This window comes from Anabrus simplex, chromosome 4, assembly GCF_040414725.1.
Source record: "Anabrus simplex isolate iqAnaSimp1 chromosome 4, ASM4041472v1, whole genome shotgun sequence".
Classification (NCBI taxonomy): domain Eukaryota; kingdom Metazoa; phylum Arthropoda; class Insecta; order Orthoptera; family Tettigoniidae; genus Anabrus; species Anabrus simplex.
The window spans coordinates 17,082,634-17,097,493 of NC_090268.1; the positions used below are offsets into that span (position 1 = coordinate 17,082,634).

The window sequence follows — 14,860 nt, forward strand, 5'->3', positions numbered from 1 at the left end:
CCCCATTGCTGTGTCAAGATTTAGTGTTCTGATGAAGCTTATTTCGTTTATCGCTCTACTTGCTTGTGTCGCTTTCTCTATTGTGTGCGTAGTGAAGCATTTTGCAGACGGCTGGAGTGTTATCCCTAGATATTTGTATTCTTTGGTGATTCTTGTCGATTTTGGTATTTGCCCTCCTGATCTGAACACCATCATTTCCGTCTTCTCAGTGTTAATTACGAACTTGTGTTCAATGCACCATTTTCTCACTTCGTCTATAATGTTCTGCAGTTTCTTTAAGCTTGTTGAGCCAATCACAATATCATCCGCATAGGCGTATGCTGTTACATCTTCATTTTGTGCAATTTCTATAATGTCCTTCGCTGCCAGGATGAACAGCAGAGGGCTTAGTGGGTCCCCTTGGAGTACACCATTTGTTTGAATTATTGCTTCTGAAAGGTCTAAGCTGTCCGAGCTTCTTATCTTGTTCCATTCATTTATGGAGTTTATGATTCTTGTCCAGACGCTGTCTCTTCCTAGAGCTTCCTCGAGCTTCCTTTGTACTAATGCTCGGTCCAGGAGATCAAAGGCTTTTGTGAAGACTATAAAGACTGTATAGTATTTTTCCTTCCTTTCGATGGCTTCCCATATGTTATTTAGCAGTAGTTCCACCGCTGCGAGAGTGGATCTTCCTCTCCTAAACCCGAAATGAGATTCTGAGAAGTGCTCTTCTACTGTGTCCCTTATTCTTTCTGTGATTAGTTTTGTGAATACCCTAAAAGGATTGTTTTCCAGGGCTATTCCTCTCTATTTATTTCTGTCCTTCGGGTCTCCTTTCCCTTTGAAAATTACCTTTACTATTGATTGTCTCCACTGATCTGGGATTTTGGCTGTTTCTATGCATTTATTGTAAAGTTTCGTCCAAATTGGAGCTAGTAGATGAGCTGTGTCTTTCAGGTATTCATTGTATATCATATCCGGTCCTGCAGCTTTTTTCTTTTTTGTGGATTCAATAATGTTTTGAACCTCAGTTGTAGTAAGTGGAGACCATGCTGCCGTCTCATGCGTTGTATGCACTTGGTTGGTTTCCGGTGTTTCTTCTCTTCCTTCTTTGCTGAGGGTGTCTTTGAAATGTCTCGTCCCTTCCTCCATGCACAACTTTATTGGCACCTAAAATTTAATTTTTGAATACCTATGTTATTGGTACTATCGAAAAGCACTAAATAAATAAAGTTACAGAGAATACAGTTTCCGATCATGTATATTTTATTCAGTCTTACCGTACCGACTATTATAGAAGTGGTATTTCAGAGTCGGAAGAAAACTAAATGAAGGCCTTCAGTATCGAAAGCGCATAACATTGATGAAAAATAACATTACATTGACCATTGTTTGTGGCGGTGTTCTTTGTCTCTTATGCTGACTCTCAACTCCTATAGATGGGATTACTGCTGCGTACCGGGTATAATAGCCTTACTGATTACTGGCGGAAAATAGCCGGGCAATTTAGAAAACTTTCTTTTTAGCATGCCATTCCTCCGGTTCATACATCTATATATAAAATAAGAGTTTTGTCTGTACATTGCTCAGAATTTAAAAAAGATAGTATTTCTGTATCAGTCGTGTCCACAGTAACAAGGAAATGCCCTTTTGAATTTTTCGTAATTTCTGTCTGTCTGTTTGTATGTCTGTCTGTATATATGACAACGCATCACGAGAAAACGGCTGAAGAGAATTTAATGAAAATCGGTATGCAAAGCCGGAGAATAGGTCGCTACAGTCTAGGCTATACATAATTGTATTCACGCTGAGTGAAATGGTAGTTTAGGGGAAGGCCTAAAATTTAATTCTCAAATATTTATGTTATTAGCGATCGTATCTTAATTAAAATCGGTATATAAAGTCGAGGAACACGTTGCTATAATCCAAGTTACAAATGATTGTATTCAAGATGAACGAAATGGTAGTTTAGAGGAAGGCCTAAAACTTAACTCTCAAATATTTGTTATTAATGGTCGTATCTTAATAAAAATCGGTATACAAAGTCGAAAATAAGTCACTATAATCTAGGCCATAAATAATTGTATTCATGCTGAGTAAAATGGTAGTTTAGGGGAAGGCCTAAAATTTAATTCTCAAATATTTGTTATTAGTGGTCGTATCTTAACAAAATTCGATAGTTTAAGTCGGGAAATAAATCGCTACAATCTAGGCCATAAATAATTGTATTCACGCTGAAAGAAATGGTAGTTTAGTGGAAGGCCTGCAATTTTATTCTCAAATATTTATGTTATTATTGGCTCTATCTTAATGAAAATCGGTGTACAAATGCGGGTAATAAGTTACTATAATCTATGTCATAAATAATTTTATTCACGCTGAGTGAAATGGTATTTTAGGGGACGGCCTAAAATGAATTTCTCAAATAATCGTGTTAGTGGTTACAGTAAATACTCGAAAGTTATATAGTATTAAATATCAGATCATTTATGTCCCATACATTGTTACCGTACCGGAAATTATCACAGAGAATTCATAAATTTGGTTTTTTGTGACTAAGTCGAAATCAGGGCCGAGTCACGAGAAAATGGGTAAACAGAATTTAATGAAAATCGGTATGTAAAGCCGGAAAACAAGGAACTACAGTCTACGCTATAAATAATTTCATAAGACGACCTAATGTTAGAGTCGAAGGAAACTAAATGTGAAGGCCTTCAATATAGAAAGCTCATAAAATTGATCAACAATAACATTATATTGACTATTGATTGTTGGGATGTGCTTTGTGTCTTCTGTTGCCACTCATCTCCGATAGATGGGATTATTGCTACGTACCAAGTATTATTTTTAAATCTGCCTTACATTGCACCGACACAGATACAGTGGGTCTTATGGCGATGATGGGATAGGAAAGGGGCAGAAGTGAGAAGGAAGCGGCCTTGGCCTTAATGAAGGTACAGCCAAATTATTTGCCTGGTGTGAAAATGGGAAACCGCGGAATAACATCTTCAGGGCTGCCGACAGTGGGGTTCGAATCCACTATTTCCCGCATGCAAGTTCACAGCTGTGCGTCCCTAACCACACGGCCAACTCGCCTGGTCGCTCCGAGTGCAACAGCCTGCCTGAATATTGGCGGGAAGTAGCTGGGAGTTAGATAACTTTCTTCTTTAGTATGCATTCAAGCTACTCAATCCCTACTCTGAGGCACTGGTTGGAATGAGCAGAGTGCATATTTAACGGAATAAAGGCAGAGGAGTGTTCACAGCTGTCTGCGGCCTGGTTATTCCAGCTCTGGAATTTTGGACTGTTAGATCGACGCCGTAGTACTGTTCGTTAGAAGTGAGAAAATGTGCGGTTTTTCATTTAATCGAGTATTTTATATGATAACATTGCTTTTAATCGCTACTTTCCTACTGACGTTTTTGTAATGACCTATGTTGACTTCAGTTAGGTAAACCACAAAGTCGGTCTTTCTGAAAATCCCGTACCGAAGCACGGGTACATCAGTTAGTCTACAGTATACCTCAGAAACGTAAAATGTTACAGACGTAAAAATTGGTATTTGGAATCGCCTGTAAAAGTAAAGAAATATAGGTGGTTTGTTTTTTGGCACACCACTTAAGGGGAACAAAAAGGGGCGTGAAATTTTAAAATGAGCATTTCTACAGTATATCTCAAACTTAACATGTTACAGAAGTGAAAAATTGTATTTTTATCTGTATTAAAAATAAAGAAACATGTATTTTTGTTTTCGGATGAATAAAAATGGGGTTGAATTATTTTAGTTAGGATACTGATATCTCAAAAACTGAAGATGTTACAGACGTGAAATTTGGTTTGGAATCTCCTTTAAAAATTAAGAAATGCATATTTTTTGTTTTCGGAAATCCACAAATTAAGGGAAGGGGGAAATTGGAAAATGAGTTGAATTATTTGTATGCAGATACTATTATCTCAAAAACGAAAGATTTTGCAGGCGTGACAATTGGTATTTGGAATCTGCTTTAAAAGTAAAGGACACGTACTCTCGGAAAATGCAATGAGGGGGGTGGGGGTGAAAATCTTAAATTAATTGAATTAATTGTATGAGGATACTTCCATATAATAAAAACTAAAGTTGTTACAGACGTGAAAATTGGTATTTGAATCTCCTTTAAAAGCAAAGAAAAACGCGGTTTTGGGGGTAAATCATCTTGGGGGGGCGGGGTTGAAAAGGAGTTGAATTCCTTTCATGAGGACACATATATCAAAAACTGAAGATGTTAGAGTCGTGATAATTGGTATTTAGAAGATCCTTTACTATTAAAGAAACAAGTATTTTTGCCGGAAAATTTGCTTACGGAGGGGGGAGTGTGAAAGAAAGTGAAAAAAGAAGTGAATTATGTTTATGGGGATACTTATATCTCAAGACTGAAGGTAACAGACGTGGACATTGGCATTTAGAATATCCTTTAAACATAAAGAAATACGCCTCCTTCTGTTTTTTTGAGGGGAGGGGGGATTAAAACAACTTAATGGCGGTGGGGTGAAAAACGAGTTGAGACCAATTGATTTTACTGTTCATAATGTACTTATTCTAATCATAAACCGATCATTTTTAATCTTTCCTGGGTTCATTTTCAAGAGCCATGTTTTCCTTTGGAGAACTTAATGGCATATAAATAAAAATTTAAACTCATTTGAAATAAACGATAGGAATGATATTCACCCTGCAATTGTTCACCTCTATAATAAGGTCAATAATACACGGAAGTATATCATTCGTATCGCCAGAAATCCCGCGCACTTGCCAACGCACGAAAATGGTGCTGGTCACATTGTCAGCAATGACAATGGCTGCAGTTGTACTTTACGGCCAAGTAGCGGTCTTGCACCTTGCTGCGGGGTCCAGGACAATAATAATAATAATAATAATAATAATAATAATAATAATAATAATAATAATAATAATAATAATAATAATAATAATAATAATGTTCAGGACCGTCGTCAAAATATGCGGACCGCGCTGGAAACGGGTCCTCGCCGGGTAATGTCTACGAATGCAGTCCGGGGGCGGGTTCAATACCGCCAAGGCACCCAAGACGACATCACGCCGGATCTCTTCAAGGATGTGATCCATATTAAAAATGCGTATAGGAAAAGATGGCAAAGATTTAGGGGCCCAACTTCAGGGGCAGAATACCTGGACTAGCCACGGGAAGTACTAAATCGATTGCTGGAAAGAAAGATTGAAAAATGGGAGGAACTTTGCCGTCCGATCGCGAATTTTGGCGGATTATATATAAAATGTTAAGCATTCAATCATAAATTTCAGTATAATGCCGTAGCGAAGCACGGTTATCTTGCTAGTATAAAATATGTCCTGACTGACTGCATGACTGACTCATCATCGCCGAGCCAAAACTACTGGACAAAAAGAAATGAAATTTTGAGAATACGTTTATAGTACAATACAGGAGTTCACTAAGGGAGCATTTTTCGATATTCCATCACTAAGGGGGTGAAAAGGGGGGTGAACTTTTTAAAATAGGTGTATCTATATCTCAAGAACTTAATATTTTAAAGACGTGAACATTGGTAATTGGAATCTCCTTTAAAAATAATGAAACACATATTTTTTTGTTTTCGGAAAATCCACATAAGGGGGTGAAAAAGTCGACAATTTTGTAATACATTTTATGAGGATACTAAAATCTCAAAAACTGAAGACGTTACAGTAATGAAAAATTGGTATTTGAGATCTCCTTTAAAAATAAAGAAACACGTTTTTTTTGTTTTTGGACAACCTACTTAGGAGGGGTAAACAGAAGTGATAAAGAGGTTGAACTTTTGAAACGAATGTACCTACAATATATCTCAAAAACGTAATATGTTATGGACGTGAAAATTTGTATTTAGAATCTCCGTAAAAGTAAAGGAACACGCACAACTTATTTTGTGAAATTCCACTTAAGGGGAAGTGTTCAGGGGGGTGATTTTTCAAAATGAGCATATCTATGGTATATCTCAAAAACTTAACATATTACAGACGTGAAAATGAGTATTTTTAATCTCTTTTAAAATAAAGTAACACGTATTTTATTGTTTTCGGAGAAACCATTAAGGGGCTAAAAATGACTATAAAAAGGGGGTTGAAATATTTTTATTACGATACTGGTATATCCAAAACTGAAGATGTTACAAACATGAACATTTGTATTTGGAATCTCCTTTAAAAATAAATAAACACGTATAATTTTGTTTTTGCAAAATCCACTTATGAGAGGTGGGGTGGGTGAAAAGAAGTGAAGTAAGTTAAGTGTTGGATTCTTTAGTAGGATAGTCTACTTATATATCAAATACTGAAGATGTTATAGACGTAAAAATATTGTATTTGGAATCTGCTGGAGAAGTAAAGGAATACGCATAATTTGTTTTCTGAAAATCCACGTAAGGGGAAGTGTTATAGGGGGTGAATTTTTAAAATGAGCAAATATACAGTATATCTCAAAAACTTAACATATTACAGACGTGACAACTAGTATCGTCTCTTTTAAAAATAAATTAACACGTATTTTTGTTTCAGAAAAAAACACTTAAGAGTTGGGGGTTGTAAAAATGACTGAAAAAGGGGTTGAATTCTTTTTATGAGGATACTTATATCTCAAAGCTGAAGATGTTACAGACATAAACATTTGTAATTGGAATCTCTTCAAATAATAAACCCCTATTCTTTCGTCTTCAGAAAATCAAATTAAGGGGAGGGGGTTAAATGAATTGAAAAATGAGTTGAATTCTTTGTTTGAAGATACTTATATCTCGAAAACGAAGGATGGTACGGACGAGAAAATTGGTACCGGTATCTGGAATCTCCTTTAAAAATAAAGACACTTATTTTGTGGGAGGTGAGGGAGTGGAACCAACTTAAGGAGGTGAGGAATGATGACAAAAATGTGCATTTATATGAATCCGTTTGCATTATGAAGTTAAAATTTTTAAATGATATCCTAGGTGTTAAATAACAGAAGGTTTGAAACAAATTTAACCGCTCACAGAGTTGAATAGGGTTTAAGATCCGTAAACAAATACTGTATATTCATTCCTTTCTCCGAAACGGTTTAACGTACGAAGACAAAATTCCAATTAGCGATATATATTTTAAATCCTAGGTGTGAAATAGAAAATATTTTTAACGTTCCACTCCTAAAGTGTTAAATGATGTTAGCTTATTCCTCCAAAATCTTTTGATATACAAAGTTGTAATTTTACGAGAAGGGGCTTATTTTATGTCCTAGGTGTAAAATATCGTATACTTCAAAATACTTCTCCCCTAACGGGTTTAGATGGTGGTTGACTCTCAGAAATACAATATCCCTTCTTCCAAAACCGTTTCAGGCACAAACATAATATTTTTATGAAGGGTGGTATTCTATATCGTAGATGTTAATAAATAAAAACATTCACCCCTTAAAAAAGTATTCATTCCTCCATTGCTGTTCGGTGTACAAGATAAAAATTTCACAGGTTGGTCGCTTTTACATCCTAGAAGTTAAATAAGACAGGGTTAAAAACGTTCAAATTCTTGCGCAAAGGGCTCAAATGAGTGTTAGATCAGAAAATACACAATCATTGACCCAAAACCTTTTGACGTACGAACCTTGGGCATATTCTCCAGGCTCAGCTTATACTGGACTCTCCAAAATGTAAACCTCTGAATACCGAGCTCGATAGCTGCAGTCGCTTAAGTGCGGCCAGTATCCAGTAATCGGAAGATAGTGGGTTCGAGCCCCACTGTCGGCAGCCCTGAAGATGGTTTTCCGTGGTTTCCCATTTTCACACCAGACAAATGCCGGGCCTGTACCTTAATTAAGGCCACGGCCGCTTCCTTCCAATTCCTAGGACTTTCCTCTCCCGTCGTCGCCAAAAGACCTATCTGTGTCTGTGCAACGTAAAGCAAAAAAAAAAAACCCTCTGAAAAACATCTTTCATTTTAAAACCGTCGCGAAGCGCGGGTATCTTGCTAGTATTCTTATATATATATATGATTTTCATCCTTAGTAATGTCACTACATGATTTTTTATTAGGCCTACTACCTGCCGAGCCAGATGGTACAGTTCCTCTGATCACAGAAGAATACTATTTCCTGTTAGATACTCTAACCTTCCCCAGCTTCCAAATATATTCAACAGATGGCAGAGCGTTCCTAATAACTTACATACTGCTAAGTGAAAAAAAGGCTACGTACGAACAGACCCCATCATGACATACGTCTTAGACATTATCTGGGAACACCTATCGAAAGATAACCTAGCAACACGAGAAAGAGTGAAGGCCGTGCATCTTTACAATGTTCTCTGCTTATGGTAGCAAAAAACGCTCCTTCGAAACTAACCTAGGAGTACAATTTACGAACTTCATCGTGTAGATCCGTATTGATGCAGTTAAGGCTAAGAAACAATGTTAGGTTTTGGTCCACCCAATCAACACAAATCACTTTACAAGTTAACTATTTAATTTCAAATATATTAAGAATATTTAGGGACATTTTTCGTCTCTATTTGAGACTTCATTAGCCATAAAATCACAAAACTCAACTCAGAAACTGAAAAATGTAAAATAAAATGGAAGAACCCAATGTCTTTTTGAGGACTATTTGGGTAAGGCCACCCGGTCGAGGTACCAGTACTGGTACCGAGCTCGATAGCTGCAGTCGCTTAAGTGCGGTCAATATCCAGTATTCGGGAGATAGTAGGTTCGAACCCCACTATCGTCAGCCCTGAAGATGATTTTCCGTGGTTTCCCATTTTCACACCAGGCAAATGCTGGGGCTGTACCTTAATTAAGGCCACGGCCGCTTCCTTCCCACTCCTAGCCCTTCCCTGTCCCATCGTCACCACAAGACCTATCTGTGTCGGTGCGACGTACAGCAACTAGCAAAAAAAGCGAGGTATTGGTACTCCTCTCCAGTTTTATCCCCGACCCAAAATCTCACGCTCCAGGTCACTGCCCTTGAGGTGGTAGAGGTGGGATCCCTCACTGAGTCCGAGGGAACAACCCTGGAGGGTAAAAGGATTAATAAATATTAATAATAATAATAATAATAATAATAATCTAAAAATATTTTTTGATATGGTGTCGGGATGAGGTGAGATGAATTTATATGGCATATTGTTGCGGCCGGATGACTTTCCTGACGTCAACCTATGAGCTACTGGTTTGCAGTCTTTCCAAAATGGTGGCTTATTACCAATTTTGTTATTCCGATTTGCTGCCGTCTAACAAGGAATTGAAACTTTTGCTTAAGGAAAATGAACTAGAACTTTACTGTTGGCAGCTCTAAAGATATGTTTACCGTAGTTTCCCATTTTCACACAAGGAAAATGCTGTGGCTGTACTTTAATTAAAGCCATGGCCACTTTCTTCTCACTCCTAGCCCTTTCCTATCCCATCGTCGCCATAAGATCTATATCTGTGTCAATGAAATGTAAAGCAAATTGAAAAAAACTTCCTAAGATGGTATGTAACCACAAGTAAGTTGAGCTCTGTCCTTGAGTATTGTGTTATAATTATATTATTTTTATCATTAACTAATTTTGCAGATTTTGTCCATCAGGATAATGCCTGGTCTCATTTCAGCTGGGTAAACGAGGCTGAGTGTGTGACCTTGTTTTTGTTCCCAGAGGAAGATCGGCCTGCGATCTACCATCCCAGCTTTGGATGATGTATTCCTGTACATGGACAAGCCCGTGAGATACGATATGGAGAGTCTGGTGCAATGGACGGCTAACTTAGTGCTGCAAGGAGTGAACCAGGTCGACAAGGACGGGCAGGCAATTTTGGATGAGTACAGGGAAAAGGTAATGAAAGTATTTGCAGGTCTTATTTCAAATAATCAGTGTATAAATAATTATAGTTCTTCCAAACTTCTCGTTAATGACCGGCAAGCTTTTGAAAAGCCTCGCTTGGCTGGCTGTGTTTACATGTCTTGACCGTAGGGCACCAGGATTTCCCCAACGCAAGACACGGCGTTGTTTACTCTCCGTTTTAACTATACTGCTGTTTGGGGAAAGTAAAACGCCAAGACCAAGAGTTGTGAACACAATGCAATTTATTCCACAGATTGGGGACATGACAAGACACGTGTACGTGTGATCGTGATGAGTGTTTTTTATTCAAATCTTTGCTTGTCTTGCACCGAATATCAACAACACACGCTTGCTTCATAAATTTTAAATTTCATCTGTTATAACTCATATCTTGTCTAAAATTTATGACTTTGACTAATGATGGTCTCCAGCAAGTTTCAAATATATGTAACTTTTTTAGTTTAAAATAAATAGTATTGAATAGCTGGAACCCATTTAGCTCTTGAGATAATTAAGTTTTGACAAATTTGGGAATGAAAGCTGATGGATTGGAATCCGGGCTTACCATAAGATACAATAATTTGGGAGTGAAATACTTTTCTGCGCCTATTAAAACCTTGCTGCTTTTTTTTGAAGACTTGAAAGAGTTGGTGCTTATTTTAAGGTCATAAACTTACATTCGTATTTGCTCAATATTGTTTTCTTCATATTATTCGAAATATACTGTTATATCTTCACTCTCCGAAATAATGTAATTCTGCCTACGATATACACTTCGCCAGTTAACAACTGTGCTGTTTGCTTTCTCATTCATCTCGCAACAGCATCCTAAAAAAAAAGGCAAGGCTGATGGATGGAGTTCCCAGTAAACCTCACTGAAAAGACGAAAATAAACTGCTAATTGGTTTGAGCTTCGTAATGTTAAGATACTGCTGGGTAGAAATTGTTGGTGTCCTATAAAACACCACAAGGGACATTCGCCGGGAGCTGCAGAGAGTATTACCAAGAGGCTTTCCCACCAGCTCTCGTTAATTTTTAAAGCTTGGACCTCGTGGACTGCCTGGTCTGCCTCGAACAGTTAAGTGAATATTATTGATTCCCGTCACACTTTTCACAGATTTTGGATTAGATACATGGAATATCTATTGAATATAGGCATGTTTAAAATCAGCCATTAACTTCCTCATTTACTTTGAACTCAGAAGCTCCATCACTAATACTTTACATTATTCATATATATCACCATCATCATCATCATCATCCTTGCAAGTATTGGGCCATGTCTCCCATTACGGTCTTACCTTTTCCCTCCATCTCTTCATCGGACGTCCTACAGATCTTTTTCCTCTGGGTTGGTATCGAAGAATCTCTTTTGGCAATCTACCATGTTCCATCCTTTGTATATGACGTTTCCAGCTTTCCTGATAACTGAAGATGTAGTCAGTTATCGGTTGTACTTTCAGCTCTTTTAGCACCTCTTCATTCTTTTTATGGTCCCATTTTGTATACCCTGGTGTACGACGTGTGCTGTAATTCGAGACAAGTCTTGAGATCGTAATGTCCATGCCTCACATCCATAGCAAAGTGTTGGTTTAGCTACGGTATTATAAAGGCGCAATCAAGTATGTTCCTGAACAAGTGATGGTTTCATGATGTTGTTTATTATTCCTGTAGTTTTTGTGAATTTATTAATTTTGCTGCTATATCTAATTCTGTTTGGTATGATAAGTTCTACCCGAGATTATTGAACACATTTACTCTTTCCAGTGTTGTATTATCTAAACATATTTTACTACGAATCGGTTCTCTCCACTTGAAAGCCATTATTTTTGTCTTTTCTGTTGAAATAATCTTATTAAAATCTGAGAAACATCTTTTTAGATTTAAAACTGATCTTTGTAGGTCATCTTTCGTCGTAGCAAGCAATGCAAATCATCAGCATATAATATGGCGTCTAGATGTCTGAGGCGTCTGTTTATTGATATTGATCCCTGGCATCTCCAAGTTTACCTTAACGCGTTCATATATATTATACACTGACTGACAGAGCAAATGCAACACCAAGAAGGAGTGGTCAGAACTTTATGCCAATTGCAGGGTAGACTGACGTCACTGAGATATGCTCATGATGTGAAATGCGCCGCTGTTCTGCGCACGTAGCGAACGATAAATGGGACACGGCGTTGGCGAATGGCCCACTTCGTACCGTGATTTCTCAGCCGACAGTCATTGTAGAACGTGTTGTCGTGTGCCACAGGACACGTGTATAGCTAAGAATGCCAGGCCGCCGTCAACGGAGGCATTTCCAGCAGACAGACGACTTTACGAGGGGTATGGTGATCGGGCTGAGAAGGGCAGGTTGGTCGCTTCGTCAAATCGCAGCCGATACCCATAGGGATGTGTCCACGGTGCAGCGCCTGTGGCGAAGATGGTTGGCGCAGGGACATGTGGCACGTGCGAGGGGTCCAGGCGCAGCCCGAGTGACGTCAGCACGCGAGGATCGGCGCATCCGCCGCCAAGCGGTGGCAGCCCCGCACGCCGCACGCCACGTCAACCGCCATTCTTCAGCATGTGCAAGACACCCTGGCTGTTCCAATATCGACCAGAACAATTTCCCGTCGATTGGTTGAAGGAGGCCTGCACTCCCGGCGTCCGCTCAGAAGACTGCCATTGACTCCACAGCATAGACGTGCACGCCTGGCATGGTGCCGGGCTAGAGCGACTTGGATGAGGGAATGGCGGAACGTCGTGTTCTCCGATGAGTCACGTTTCTGTTCTGTCAGTGATAGTCACCGCAGACGAGTGTGGCGTCGGCGTGGAGAAAGGTCAAATCCGGCAGTAACTGTGGAGCGCCCTACCGCTAGACAACGCGGCATCATGGTTTGGGGCGCTATTGCGTATGATTCCACGTCACCTCTAGTGCGTATTCAAGGCACGTTAAATGCCCACCGCTACGTGCAGCATGTGCTGCGGCCGGTGGCACTCCCGTACCTTCAGGGGCTGCCCAATGCTCTGTTTCAGCATGATAATGCCCGCCCACACACTGCTCGCATCTCCCAACAGGCTCTACGAGGTGTACAGATGCTTCCGTGGCCAGCGTACTCTCCGGATCTCTCACCACTCGAACACGTGTGGGATCTCATTGGACGCCGTTTGCAAACTCTGCCCCAGCCTCGTACGGACGACCAACTGTGGCAAATGGTTGACAAAGAATGGAGAACCATCCCTCAGGACACCATCCGCACTCTTATTGACTCTGTACCTCGACGTGTTTCTGCGTGCATCGCCGCTCGCGGTGGTCCTACATCCTACTGAGTCGATGCCGTGCGCATTGTATAACCTGCATATCGGTTTGAAATAAACATCAATTATTCGTCCGTGCCGTCTCTGTTTTTTCCCCAACTTTCATCCCTTTCGAACCACTCCTTCTTGGTGTTGCATTTGCTCTGTCAGTCAGTGTAAAAACTAGAGGGGAGAGTCCGCAGCCTTGTCTTACACCACCGTTTATTGATCTCCACACGGTCTAGTTCTTGTTCAATTTTACAGAAATACGATTGGATTTGTAGATGTTTTAGATATTGTCAATAATCTGTCGAGAGATATTGTCTTGCTTTAGAATTTCAAACAACTTGTTTCTGTTTACTTAGTCAAAGACCTTTTTTAAAGTCCACAAATGCAATGTGCGTTTCCAAATTTAATTCTCTACGTTTTTCTATTAGTACCTTCATAGTGAAATATGCATCATTGCAGGAGCGCCCTTTATGGAAACCCTGTTGTTCAATCCCCAATTTATCTTCATAATGTTACTGCAACTTATCTTTAATGCTATTTGCATATATTTTTATAACCTGAGTTAACAATGCTAATTCCTCTGTAATTTTCACGTTTTTTATGTCACCTTTTCTATGAAGAGGGATAACTATTGCTTTCTGCCAATTTTCTGGTGGATTGTCTCCATTCCAAGTTTGATTTTAAAAGCTGAGGAATCTTTGTTTGAAAGTTTTACTTGAATATTTAACAGTTCAGCATGTATTTCATCCTCTCCAAGTGCTTTACCATTGCTTAGTTTCTTCAAAGTTTCGTCTAGCTCTTCTAATGTTATAGATTCCAATGTATTGTTAGATATTGGCAATGTTAACACTTCATATTTTGAACTTTTCCAGATTGCTTGAAAATAATTTAGCCAGTCATTTGGTGGTACTGTTTCATGTTTTACCTCTTCCCTAACTTCCCTGTTTAATTTCTTCAGAATTTTATAAGTTTGTGGTTGTGATCCTGTTAAGTCTGTTTCCAATGTAGATACAAAATTTTCCTAACTTTCTCTATGTTTTCGTCTAACTTCTCATTTAGCTACTGCTCTCTTATAATGGTGCGGGTTACTGTAGTCACGTCCTAGTTCGTGAACCATGGGCAACGGCTGAATGGCCTAGTAAGTGGTCTTGAGAGTCGGGATACCAGTTGCTATGGAATGGGAGTGGGCATTTCAGACATATTCTGAGTCATGGCCCTCCTTGTGCTCAGGCGGATAGGACAATACAATCCACCGGTGGTCCATAACCCGTTAGAGGAGAGATCCTCACTTGGACTATGTGCAAGTAGGGTAGCATCCTGCTTCATGAATTTACCGAGCTCAGAACATTTAAAGCAAGCCTCGGACCTATGAGAGTAATGGAGACCCACTCCCATTTGACAGGCGAGGGACTCCTTGGAAACAACTTGGCAAACGAAATGGAATTCGATGGGCATTTATCATTATTAATGGGGCTTATGGAAGAAAGAAAGTAGAACTGGCTGAGTCAGCAAAGAAGATGCATCTGGATGTGCTAGGAGTAAGTGATATTCGGGTAAGGGGAGATAACGAGGAAGAGATAGGAGATTATTAAGTGTACTTGACGGGTGTTAGAAAGGGAAGGGCAGAGTCTGGGGTAGGGCTCTTTATCAGGAATACCATTGCACGCATCATAGTTTCTGTTAGGCACGTAAATGAGCGAATGATGTGGGTAGATTTGTCAGTTGGAGGAATTAGGACTAG

General features: G+C 39.3%; 1 protein-coding gene across 1 annotated transcript in view; it reads left to right on the top strand.

Annotated features, from left to right (window-relative positions):
* The window catches only part of LOC136872351 (uncharacterized), a 64,464-nt gene that overhangs the window by 22,515 nt on the left and 27,089 nt on the right, over positions 1–14,860 (top strand). Inside the window, exon 3 of the mRNA XM_067146162.2 lies at positions 9,643–9,819. Coding sequence (XP_067002263.2) covers positions 9,643–9,819 — 177 coding nt within the window. The remainder of the gene's footprint in view (positions 1–9,642; positions 9,820–14,860) is intronic.